This window comes from Canis lupus, chromosome 9 (genome assembly GCF_011100685.1).
Source record: "Canis lupus familiaris isolate Mischka breed German Shepherd chromosome 9, alternate assembly UU_Cfam_GSD_1.0, whole genome shotgun sequence".
NCBI classification, from domain to species: Eukaryota; Metazoa; Chordata; class Mammalia; order Carnivora; family Canidae; genus Canis; species Canis lupus.
In genome coordinates, this window is record NC_049230.1 from 1894315 (window position 1) to 1906372 (window position 12058).

General features: G+C 61.0%; 1 protein-coding gene and 1 long non-coding RNA gene across 6 annotated transcripts in view; one reads left to right on the plus strand and one right to left on the minus strand.

Moving 5' to 3' along the window:
• RPTOR (regulatory associated protein of MTOR complex 1) overlaps nt 1–12058 on the minus strand; it is a 333192-nt gene that overhangs the window by 42269 nt on the left and 278865 nt on the right. For all 4 annotated transcript variants that reach the window (XM_038546355.1, XM_038546354.1, XM_038546353.1 and 1 more), the window contains 3 exons: nt 7383–7500; nt 6398–6538; nt 6007–6165 (listed from right to left, as the gene is read on the minus strand). In XM_038546355.1, coding sequence (XP_038402283.1) covers nt 6007–6165; nt 6398–6538; nt 7383–7500 — 418 coding nt within the window. The remainder of the gene's footprint in view (nt 1–6006; nt 6166–6397; nt 6539–7382; nt 7501–12058) is intronic.
• LOC119873209 lies at nt 2399–5269 on the plus strand. 2 transcript variants are annotated; one of them, XR_005364124.1, is made up of 3 exons: nt 2399–3103; nt 3839–3991; nt 5100–5269. It is a non-coding gene; the product is annotated as an uncharacterized LOC119873209 (long non-coding RNA). The 2 variants fall into 2 exon arrangements; XR_005364125.1 differs by having other exon boundaries at nt 3899–3991.

The following is a 12058-nucleotide window of genomic DNA, read 5'->3' on the forward strand; positions in this document are numbered from 1 at the left end:
TGCACAGACCACCCTGCTCTGAGACCTGCTGCCAACGCACCAAGGTTGTGAGCACAGCAGAGGCTGGAGCCCCCGGGCTGCTGGAGGACACCCGAGTGGCCTTCTGGAGGCTTCTGGCTGTGAAAGGCTCAGGAAGGACGCCTGGGTCTGGCACTCACTCAGCTCCTTCCTCATGAGCTGAGAACCTATTTCCACGTCTAGACCAAAAGTAATAAAAGATCATAACTAATGGTTTTACATTTATTTTTCAGAGCAATGGCCACAACTTCCCAAATAGCATAAAATGTAGGAAAATGTGCTCGGAGCTCTGTAGCCAACTCCGGCTCCCAGAAGGCCCCAGGGCTGGCTGCACCGCTCGGAGGAAAGAGAAGCCGGACTTTGACCCCTTAGGGCCGACGAGGCTGACAGCCTCTGCCCGGCCCAGCACCCAGCGCCCGAGCCCTGGGGCCTCCGCGTCCCCAGTCTGTGACGCCCCCGGGGACGGAGCCCCGTCAGGAGCCCCCTGACTTCCTGCCTCTGCCCGTGGGAGGGGCGCGGAGGGCGAGACCGCCGAGTGCGGGTGGCCCCCGTGTCTGCACAGTCCTGCCAGCGACGTGCCTCAGGGTCCCGGCGAGACACACGTAATGATGGCCTTTCATCAAAGGTTGTGGCCATAAAGATGTAACTGATGTTGTGGCGTCGGAGAACAACGCCGTTCGCTTTCTCCCCACCGTTCTCCGGCAGCAAGAAATCAAACTAATTGGGCTGTAAAACCTTCCCTGGGACCGTGCGCGGCTCCTCTGGCGACAACCGCACGGCCCCTCCTCCTGGCTGATGGCCCCGCTTTCTCCCCGGCCCTCTGCTCTTCATGCTCACACCTTGCGGCCCTGGGGCCCCAAGGACCTCCTCTGTTAGGGCTTCTCGAGGTGGGGGGACAGAGGGAGACGGAAGGAGGACATGCTAGTTCCTGGCCGATCACGATGCAACGGGGACGAGCGGGCTCAGGCCAGCAGGGCCCCCAGGGGACCGGAGATGTGGGCAGTGGCCCCGACCCCCAGATGCTGAGCGAGTGGAAGAATCGGAACCTGGGCCCGGCTCCAGGCCGGCGCAGAGCTTAGATCCCGGCTCTTCCCACCCCAGCCCAGCTCCAGCTCGGATCCATTGCTGGGAACACGCTTGAGGTGATGTCAGGGTCACAGAACTTCAGGGAGGCGCCATCGTCCCACCGCGGCCAGGCCTCTGAGCCACGGCGAGCAGGCGCTTCGGCGGTGGGAGCGCTCACGGCCGCCCCAGTCTGGCCCCGAATCCTCAGAACAGAAATGATCCCCCCTCAACCCCTCCAGGCTGTGACTCACTCCTGCAAAGAAGCAGAGTGACCATCCCCGCCCGCCCCGGGGCCTGGGGTGTAGAGCAGGGTGCCTGATGGGGCTGGAGGGCTGCCCGGCGGTGGAGGCAGGAGGGGTGTGTCACGTGTGCCCTGATGTCCACACGCACGGGCCGTCTCTTCCCCCCTTCCCACTCCACCTCTGGGCGCTCGGACGGGGTAGGCTCAGGGCAGGAGGGGCACGCAGGGCTGCCTGCTGCACACGTGACCAAGAAACTGCAGCTTTACCATAACGGAGGAATAAAGACGGCCCCTCCACCTGCCCCGCGGCGGTGTAGGTGTCGCCGCAGGGAGGACCCAGCACTGCTGGGTTGTCCGCGCCTCGCTCAGGGGCCGGCATCCAGCCTGAGAGGAGGACAGCAGGGGCGCAGGGGGTGCAGCGGGAGGGCCGATGCTGAAGGTGGGGCTGTCTGGGGGAGGAAGGCCTCGAGTAGGGAGCTGACAGCGAGTGCGGTTTTCAGGGAGGCTTCTGTGCGAGGCTGCCATGGGCCACCTGCAGACGTGCTGGCAAGGTCTGATGGGGGGTCCTGGCATGCCGTGTGGGGAGACCCTGGGCTGGGGGACCAGAAATGGGGAAGACCAGCGGAGGCCCACAAGGGATCAGGCCAGATGACTGGTGAGTCAGAGATAGGTGGGGTTCCAGGGACGAGGGGGTATGGAGACCGGGTCCCCCTGCAACCCTACAAACATCAGGCGGCCACCCCTCAGGTGCGGAGACCCAGGCAGGGGCGAGGGAAGCCAAGGCTTCTCCCGGGAATGTGTTCCTGGACCCCCTGCCCCACAGGCAAGACCACGGGGCATGCTCACAGCGACAGAGCAGGGAGGGGGCTGAGAGGAAGCTGGGAGGGGGCCGGAGAGGCTGGCCTTTGGGGAAGAGGTGGGAATAAATGGACGTCCTAGGACGCCATGGTTTTGAAAACCTCTTGCAATATTCACTGAGGGGCTGGAGAGTTTGCTGTCCTTTGGTTGAAATGAAAGAGAAAATTGCCTCTAAGCAGGTGAGAGCTGCACGCGGTGGTATGTGGTTGGTGACGTCTGAGCGCGGAGGCGGGAGGGTGCCTTGTGGAACACGCATGAGCCGGCTCCACCTGCTGCAGCTCATAGTCGGTCTTCTCCACTCCGGTTTTCAAAGATTCGACTGATATACAGGAAACACTCAGCTTTCTCCGGGAGCCAGAATTTGTGACCAAGAAGGTGGGGGTGTCAGGGCTGCCGGCCCTCCGGAGGAAGCCAGCAGGCAGGTCCGGGGCAGGAGGTGCTGCGGTGCGGGGTCCAGACACGGTCAGACGCTCGTCCCCGGCAGCTGCTGCGGCCTCTGACAAAACATCGTTCTCTTTTTTTTTTTTTTTTGACCAAAACCCACGAATAAACATCGTTCTTCATCCTTACGCCTCCAAGACCTGCTGGCCCTGCCAGCGCCCGGGACGAGGCGGCAACTGCTCATCGCGGTGGTGCTGTGGCCCAGGCCGGTCCTGCCCCGTGCACGTGCAGGTGCACCTGGACGCGCAGCACCAACCCCACCCTCGCCCTGTGAAGCGGCCAAGACACTGCGGCCTGAACCTGCTGTTGCTCCACCGCACACACGGCCTTAAAGACCCCGGAGAAGGGAACATGCCGTAGACAATGGGGATTTCCTGACAGGAGCTGCCAAGGGTCCCTTGGGGACATGTGACTTCCATACTCGCTTCAGTTCTGTCTGACCTGCGACAGGCACTGTGTTTCCGCACGTTCGGAAGCCAGGTGGGACCCTTTCAAACATTTCTTCTCTTGACGGCTAGCCATGCGTGTGAACAGGGGGCCGTGGAGTGGATGGCCACCCGCAGAACACGGGTGGTGCTGGATGTGTGCCGTGAGGTAGGACGGTCAGGATGAGACCTCGAGGGAGGCAACAGGGAAATCAGTCAGGAGGACCCTGCAGGGGGTCATCACAGGGGGATGCTGGCCTGTGGGGGTGAGGCCGGGCAACGGGGAGGGTGCTCTGAAGGTGCCGAGGGCCGGGGTGCAGGGGCGAGGGACAGAGGACTCACAGACAAGGACCCGAGGCCACCGCTGTCCCGGCAGCTGAGGTAGGGCGAGATTGGACAAGCCCCGTGTGGTGACTGGCTTCCAAGTCTGGCACTCTGTACTTATTTGTTCCATGGCGGTGAGCTCATGACGCCCGGCATGCCAGCGGCACTTATGGAATGCTGAACGAATGACGCACCTCCATGTCCCAAGAAAGAGCAGCATGAGATGCTGTTGCCGTCACAGGGACAATCTGGGCCCTCCAGGGCAGGAAGGGTGGACGCAAACTCCGGTGGGCCTGCGGGCAAACCATGGCCCGGACACACGCACCAGCTGCTTGTTTTCTTGTGGCTTGCAGACTAAGAATAGTTTTTTTACTTTTTAAGTGGTTGGAAAAAAAAAAGAAAAAAAACATCAAAAGGAAGATAATGTCTTGTGACTTGTGACTATTTTATGAAATTTGCATTTCAGTTTGTAAGTAAATTTTGATTAGAAGGCGGCCAGATTCATTTGTTCACGTGCCACCTGCAGCTACTCTTGTGCCATGGAAGCTATGCCACCTGCACGGCTGAAAACACACACTGTCGGGTCCTGTGCGGAGAACGTCTGCCGACTCCTGCTCTGGTGAGAGGTGGGAGGAGGGGTTGTCCTGGGGTGGGGGGGCGGGGCGGGGATGTGCTGCACCAAGCTCACCGGCTGGTGGGTCGCAGAGCCACATCGTGGCGCATTTCCGTTTCTCTGAGTTTCCCCTGTGACTCCATGTGTTTTCATTGTGGACATGCACAAATACTGATTCGGATTCATATCGACCAGAGTTTAAAAGACTCCTGTGGGGAAGCCTGGGAACTAAGGCACCGTACGCAATGTTAATTCTGTTAAAAGAACACATTCTAGTTGAAGACACTCTACCAGTGACACTCAAAATGTATTTTACGGGTGAGTTAGCAGAACCTGCGTTCACGCCAAGCACCAACATTATGTCTTCTGGGCACTTGGGATATTTTAGCAAACAATCAAACGCACGAATTTGCGATGTTAGTTCTCAGTTTAGATTGACAATTCAAGTTGGCATTTCTAAGCTAAGTTCCTGGTAGTGGGTGGGTGGGTTTGGTGGCCACGTCTGGAGCCTGCAGCCTGTCCAGGCCCAAAGGGACATCACACGGACTTAACCTACAGGAATTATGGCAGATGCCCTGAGCTGCGTTCCAGCAGAGGGACAAACTGGGGTGGTTCATGCAGGGACCGCAGTCCTGCCCCCTCCAGATCATGGCCGAAATTCAGAAATATCGCCCTCACCACATGGCGTGGAAGGTGCAAGTGCTAGGGCATAGGGCTCCCCACGGAAATAAGTTGATGACTTAGAACCGACACAAGGGCCGATGAGGGGCAGAGACCACAGATGTGAATGCGGGTGGACGCTGGGAGGGATGCAGGAATGAGCGCCAGCGCATGAGCTAAATCTATTCTCAAATTCAGAAACGAAACCAACGATGGAGAAAAGCTAAGGAAAAGAGAAGGGAATAACGAAATGAAGTTATTAGAACAAAACACGAGGATCTAATGAAAAAACCAACAAAGCAAAAGTTGGGACTTGGACGCTAGGGCAATTAAACATCTTGTGGGGATGATCATGAAGGAGAAGCAGAGAAACAGTGGTAGGAGGACAAACGGACACACATCTGGGGACGGCAGGGGCTACGAAGTCAGGATAGCACTCTGCATGGCTCCACAGGCCGATGGGAACATTCGACTGACACGGGCATCTCAGAGCAACCTGAGGTGCCGAAGCAAACCTAGGGAGGAGCAGCCTGCGCGATCCTGGGATGGTTGGAGGGAGGACTCGGGGTTGGGCCCTCCACCCGCAGAATGGGTAAGTGAACCCGGCAGGTGAGGAGGGGCTGGTGGAGCAGGGGGTGGGGGGCGGGGCAGGGGTGCGGCGGGTCAGGGGGTGGAGCGCAGCACAAACACAGAGCGGCGTCACGAGCGGCCCCGCGGAGACATGCCCCACGGCACAGGGTTCCCATGAAGTCTGCAGCCTGTAAGGGGCACGGTGGGTGCTTCGGGGGTTTGCAAACTGTGATGAGCGTGGACACAGCGGCGAGTTCGGGGGATTTGGCTCCACCTGTGATTGCTGAAGTTGGGAGACAACCCACACGCAGTGGCCGTATGTTAGTGTCCCCAGGTTTTCAACATTAACTGAAATTCCTGCTGAGGCCCGGAAACTGTGTGGGGTGGTCAGAGTGGAAGTGCCCTTGCTGCCAGCGCCCCGAAGACCCACGGTCACACGGTTGGGAGGGAAGAGCCCTCTGGGAGGGATGCACTCAGCCCGTCAGGTGTGGCAACCCCTGCTCTGCCCTGGCCTCGAAAGACGTGTCTCCTGGGGCAAAATCACTGCACAGGCAGCCACTGGGCTGCGGCAGACGGAAGGTTCTGGCAGCCTTCCCCCACGAGCCCAGAAGGGCCTGTAGGTACCATCAGAGCAAAGTTAAAGCTGCGGAAAGTTCCGGCTGCCCTCGGCACCCACTCCTCTCACCTCCACACTCCAATTAATGCTTGTTCTCCGGCCGAGGTGGTGCCCGCATCCCATGCCCTGGCACAGGCGTGTGGGGGCACCCGGGGAGCTCGGGCGCGGCACTCACCGATGAGGGAGTTGAGGGCCGAGTAGGAGCTGACGCGACGCATCTTGTCGATGGTCTCGAAGGACAGGATGTACTCCTCGTTCTCGGGGCTGCCCAGGGTGCTGCTGGCGCTGCTGCTGGTGCTGAGGTTCCCGGGGGAGAATGCCACGGAGCTGCCAGCTGGCCAGACAGCACGGTGGGGGTCAGGGTGCGCCTCCCACACGGCCCCCCACCGCCCTGTTCCCTGCTCCACCGCAGCCAGCCCACACCGTGGTGAGACCTCAGGGCCAGCCGGTGGGGCAGTGGGCACGCGCTCACGGCAGAGAAAGGGCGCGGCCCTTGTGTATAGAACGGTTCAGAAACTCACACCCACAACTGTCCCCCCGCAAGGACCCGATTTCCAGGATCTTACATTCTTCCGTCAAGCTCAGATTCTGCAAAGACTTGTTCAAGCTTCGGGCAGTGGTGACGGCACGAATGTTTCCATAGGAACTCACGGAGCGGAGTCTGGGGGTGCACGGGCTGTCCCGCACTGGGGTCAGGCTCCCGCCCTCTGGGAGAGAGTCAAAGAAAGAGTTAATGGTGGGCTTTGGGGGGCAGTGCACCCCCTTAGGCAGGGGCTACAGCACGAGGTGACAGGAGCTACCACGGCTCGCCCCCCACTTGGTGAGGGCCCGACATGCGTGTCGGGTAGGGAGGTGTAAGGAGCAGGTGACCAGAGCCCACCCCTGCTGTTCTGCGGGGGCGTCGTTCTAACAGACATTTCAGAGCAGGGGTGGCGGCCGGGGCGCCCTGAGGGCCGTGCCAGCGGCTCCATGGCTCAGCTGCAGGCTGCTGCCCCTCAGGTGACAGCACAGCCACGGCCGGGGTGGTCCTGCCAGCCCCCTCCCTGCCCTGCTGGCCCTGTGCCCCCCTCTGGCACCAGCTGTTTCCACCGTGCAAGTTCATTGTCACTTCCCTCCCCTGGTGTTCTAGAAGCAGGAATGCTTTTGTTATTGATCACGAGCCCTCTTCCCTGCGGAGAAGCTGCACTCTGGGGGAGGAGGCAGCCCATCACAAAGAAATATTAATCCAGTGACAAGGACAAACGGGAGGAAAGGAGCTGCCTAATGTGATGCAAGTGTATCACGGAAGAGCCGGCGAGCTTCTCCGTGCGCCCCCGTGGCACACGTTCCGCTGTCCTTCAACATCCCCATGCATCTGATTTCCAAAGGTGGTAAAAAAGGAAGGGAAAGAATCAGAGGGTCAGGGCGGCCTGTCCTGCTGTCCTTCCTAGCCTGTGTCGGGCCTGGGAGGGCGGGAGTCGGGGGGCCACTCCAAGGGGGCAGCTGTCTGTTGTGGGTCCCTGGGGGGCGGGCAGGCGGGCCGCTCAGGCTGTGTGTGCAACGGCGCCGTACCTGTGGCCGCTGGAGAAGGCAAGGGGTAGTTCTTCTCCTCCTCCATGAACTGCAAGGCCACGGTGCAGAAATTGCTTTCGTACTGAACGACAAGATGACTCAGAGCCACCACCAGTTCCTGCCGGGAGGGACAAGGACAACAGCACTTATTGGTGGCTGGCGAAGGACTGTGGAAAAGCAGTGAGGCGGAGAGTTCACGCCGAGTGCCCAGGTCACCACAGAAAAGAGAAAGGTTAAGACAAACTCTGCACTTGGTGTTGGCAGCGGGGACTGGCCCTTCCAGGGACGTGCTCGGGGGTGTCCGGAGGGAGCGGGAGCCTCTGGACAAGCAGTGAGGGCGGGATGGCTGGACGTGAGAGGCCGGGTGTGAATGACATGCTCCAGGGGGGAGGGCGGTCGATCCTGGGGCCTGGGCTCAGCTACGTGTTGATTGGACCGTGTTGCTGGGTGAGCCATTTGAATTTCGGGCATAGAAAAGCAAGATACGTCTGACAACCCAGAGCACGCTCCTTTTACGAAATGCAAAACTTGCAGATAAATTAGTTTCCAGTCCCTGAAAGGCAAAGACACGATCCCCAGGCCCAAGTGCCCGAGGAGACGAGCGCAGTGGCTTCTGTCCGGTGATCACCTGGGCCCCAGCTTGCGTGTGAATCCCTGCCCCTCTGCATGGGGCCCTGGGACCCCCTTGGCGGCTGCCCCATCGTCTCCTGCCCTAACCCCACACGGCCCTTCAGCTCCTCCTGTCGGTCTGTGCGCTGCTCCCAAACCCGCCCCTGGTTTGGAGCTCTAAGCTCCAAGCCGACCTCTGCCTAAGTGCTCCGGTGACCCCAAACTCAGCGTGCCCTGCAGGCTGCTGGCATCACCCCTCCCCACTCAGCCCTCACTGGGGACTCCTGTGCCCAGGGAACCATGAGCCCCCAATCCACCTCCCACCCAATCTGCCCAGAGTCTATCTGCACTGTGGCCCCGCGAGCCTCTCATGCCACTGCCAAAGCCTCCGTGCCTGCCCGCGCCCTCTGCAAACCAGGGCACATGCCAGGTGGGGTTGCCTACCGGGCCCCTCCTGGCAAACATGCAGCCTGTACCGTCTCTGAAGAGCATGGACCCTCCCCTTCACTCTGATGCGGGGCGAGAGGAGCCCGAGCTGGGCCCTGCAACATTAACTCGCACCCAGATCCCAGGCCCTCTGATGTACAGACAGCCATTCAAGGTCAAACACTGAGGGCACTGCCCATGCCCAGTGGCTCTGGACCAAGCACATCCTGCTGGGGTGGTGGCCACTCAAGGTGGCTGCTGCTGGCCATGGGCTGCTGGTGTGCAAGTGGCCACAAACATGTGGGTAGTTCTGGCAAGGGTGTGCGGGCTGGGGCAGGGTCACGTGCATTCTCAGCTTCTGGAAGTGGTTCAACATGGGCACTCCGACACCCCGAGGCACGAGGCCCGGCTCCCGTGGCACCCTGGCATCCCAAGGCACGAGGCTCAGCTCCCATGGCACCCTGGCACCCCGAGGCACGAGGCCCAGTTCCCATGGCACCCTGGCATCCCGAGGCACAAGGCTCAGCTCCCATAGCACCCTGACACTCCGAGGCACGAGGCCCAGCTCCCATGGCACCCTGGCACCCCGAGGCACGAGGCCCAGTTCCCATGGCACCCTGGCACCCCGAGGCACGAGGCCCAGTTCCCATGGCACACTGGCACCCCGAGGCAGAGGTCCAGCAGCACGTCTCAGCCTCACAGGTCAGGGTCAGTCCCACCTTCCTCCCAACCTCCTGCCTCTGCTCACACACAGAACAAAACAAGGCTTTTCTTGCCTGGGTCCCAGGTACCCCCCCTGCCCCTCGTGTCCCCACCCTGGGTCTAGCATGGACCCTCGAAGGAGCCACCACTCCTGCTCTGGGCCTGAGCACTTGCTGTTCCCTTTGCCTGGGAAGGCCTCCCCAAGTGTCCCCAGCTCAGCTCATGTTTCCTTCAGGCCTCCACTCAGACGCCCGAGGGCCCCACGTTTGCCAAGGGCTGCCTCCCAGACACGCTCTGCCTCCCTCAGAGCATGACCTGCCACGTCACACATGCGCCTGTTCAGTCTCCAGCCTGCCCCACCTCCAAGTGCGAGCCTTGGGAGGAGAGCCAGGTTAGGTTCCCTGCTAGGTGCTCAAGGCCTTGTGACCCAGGGCCCAGCACACGGGTGTCTAACGGGTATGTGCCAACGAACGGAGCCTTTCCCTTCAAATACACTGTAATCTTCAGCACGTGGGGCACTTCACCGAGTGTCCTAGGGTTCAGGGCCACCAGGCCTGGGCATGTGTACCCCCCAACGGGAGTCTGGCTACTGCTCATTGGTTGTGTGGGAGGCCAGGTCAGGTGTCTTCCTGGGGTCCTCCCTGCGGCCTGCGTGTGCTGGCTGCCACCTCCTTGCTTCCTCCCCGGAGGGCTGTCCCCACTGTGCGTTTCCAACAAGTCACTGGCTGACACCTGGTGGCCCGCCGTCACAGTGTCTGACTCGGCCGTGACCACGGCACGACGGAGCAGCGTTCAGGGGAGCACGTCTGCTCCGGGCTCACCTCCAGGCACAGGTGCTATGGCCCGGGGAGCTCGTCCCCCTTCATCTCCACCAGGGACCTGGGGCCTGGGCCGCCAATGAGGAACAGCGTCTGAGGCTGTCAGCCTCACCGTGGGTCAGACGTGCGGGTAAGGGAGGCCGACGCCGGGTACCGCTCAGGAGGGTGGTGGTGAGGAAGCCGGAGTGCGGCTGTGGGGCTGGACGGGGGACCTACCCACAACCCCTGGCCCTTCTGAGGAGGTGGGGGCGCTGGCGGGCTGGGCACTCTGGCTGTGTCCTTCGTGGGCAGCTTCGGGCCCAGAGTGATTTGGGAGGCTGCCGCCAGTCTGCGGACTCTGGGCTTATCAAGTAAGCTCACTAAGCAGGCGATACTCTGCTACCACACGGCCTCAACTAGGAAAGGACGCTCGTACTATAAAAAGTAATCAGATGTCATCTTTTCCACACTGAGTACACGAGGCTTTATGAAAACCCCGCATACATCCCGGTTTCTCTCCTCTGCTGCTCGCATGATCAGGGCCCCAGCTGCAGGTCAGAGCCGGCGACCTTGGCCAGGGCCCTGGGTGAGAGAGGCGGTCGGAGCGGGTCAGCTCGCAGCACTCGATGCCCACATCTGGGCTGTGCTCCAGACCGGCGGGCCCCGCAGCTGGGTCTCCCGGACCAGCACCTCGTGGGGCCATGGGCCACACTGGTCCCACCACGGGGCTCTGCAGATGGTGAGGGGCCCCTGCCTCTGAGCAGCTGCCACCGTACTCTTCAAGGCTTCCCTGACCCCCAGACTGCATCCTCGCTTCCTCCCCTAAACCTCTGTGCCCCACGTGCCCACAGCAAATGCCACCTGCCTGGCTTACTCGCTAGGCTGCCGTGGGCTGTCCGTCTCCCCTGCTAGCTGTGCGGGGCCCCAAGGCCTCCCTGCCCCATACCGGGAGCTGGCACTCAAGCGTTTGTTGGAAGAATGAAATACTTCTGTGCCGTGAGGGCAGGCACGCCCCTCGTACGCAGGGCCAGGCTACGACGAGCCCCTGCCCTCCGTCAGCCCCTCGCTGCCTCTCCTGCCGATACAGCCCCTGGAACGGCGGCAGCCCTGGGCGCAGCACGGTCCTTCACACCTGCACTGCACACACCCTCCACCTGCCCTACGAGCTCCCCCTGCCCCTTACCCCCTGGGTCCTGGCTGCTCAGCCCTCATAACCCAGGGACAGGCTCCCACCTACGGAGGCCTCCCCTGGCGAGGCAGCGCAGGCGCCACTCAGACCTGTTCTGAGAGCTCTGCGCCCACCTCTGAGGTCCCACGTGTTTATGGGTACTTTAGCACCACTGCTGGTGCCCGTGTCCGGCCCCTGAAGGCAGGATCATCTCCACTCTGTGCACCAGGGCCTGGGGTGCAAGGGCTTGTTTGCTGAGCCCAGGATGGAGGAGCACGGGGTTAGAAGAGCTGACCTCTGCCTCCTGGGGTGAGGCACGTCTCTGGCTGATGTGCAGCCGTGCCCCTGGGATGCATCTATGGTGCTCAGCCCCCCAGCAAGGCGGACACCCGGAAGCCCTCGGGAGACACCTGGCTACACCTGCGCATCCTCGTGTCTAGAGGAGAGGGACAGCAAGTGGATCTGAGTCAGGGATGGGACACCAGGGCCATGGAGGCACTCGGGGCCACGCTCGAGAGCACGGCAGGCCCAGGTGTTCACATGGCTTCACTGGCCACCGTCCTGATACTGGAAACTGACAGGGATTTCTTTCAATTTTTATTAATGTTCTTTTTAAAGATTATCTAAAAAGAAGAAAAAAAAGCTTTCCTTCTTTTAAAGGGATTTTAACGGACAAGTAAAGGAACCACTCCTTTGCTGCTCTGATTGGGGGCGTCCGAGGGGAGGCAGCTTGCTGGCGGGGCTGCAGGAGACAAGCCTGCAATCGAGAAACTGTGGCCCAGTGAAACAGGGTGGACACCAGGGTCTCATGTCGCGGTTCTGACGCTGCGCTAGGGAGTCGGGCATGTGAGCAACGAGGTAATCGCTCCCTGAAGGGAACAGGAGACCAGGGAGTCCTCCTGCCTCTCGAGTCTGGCCGAAATGCACCTGCCCGGACTGCATCCCGCCCAGGAAAAGCAGCGGGATCCAAACGA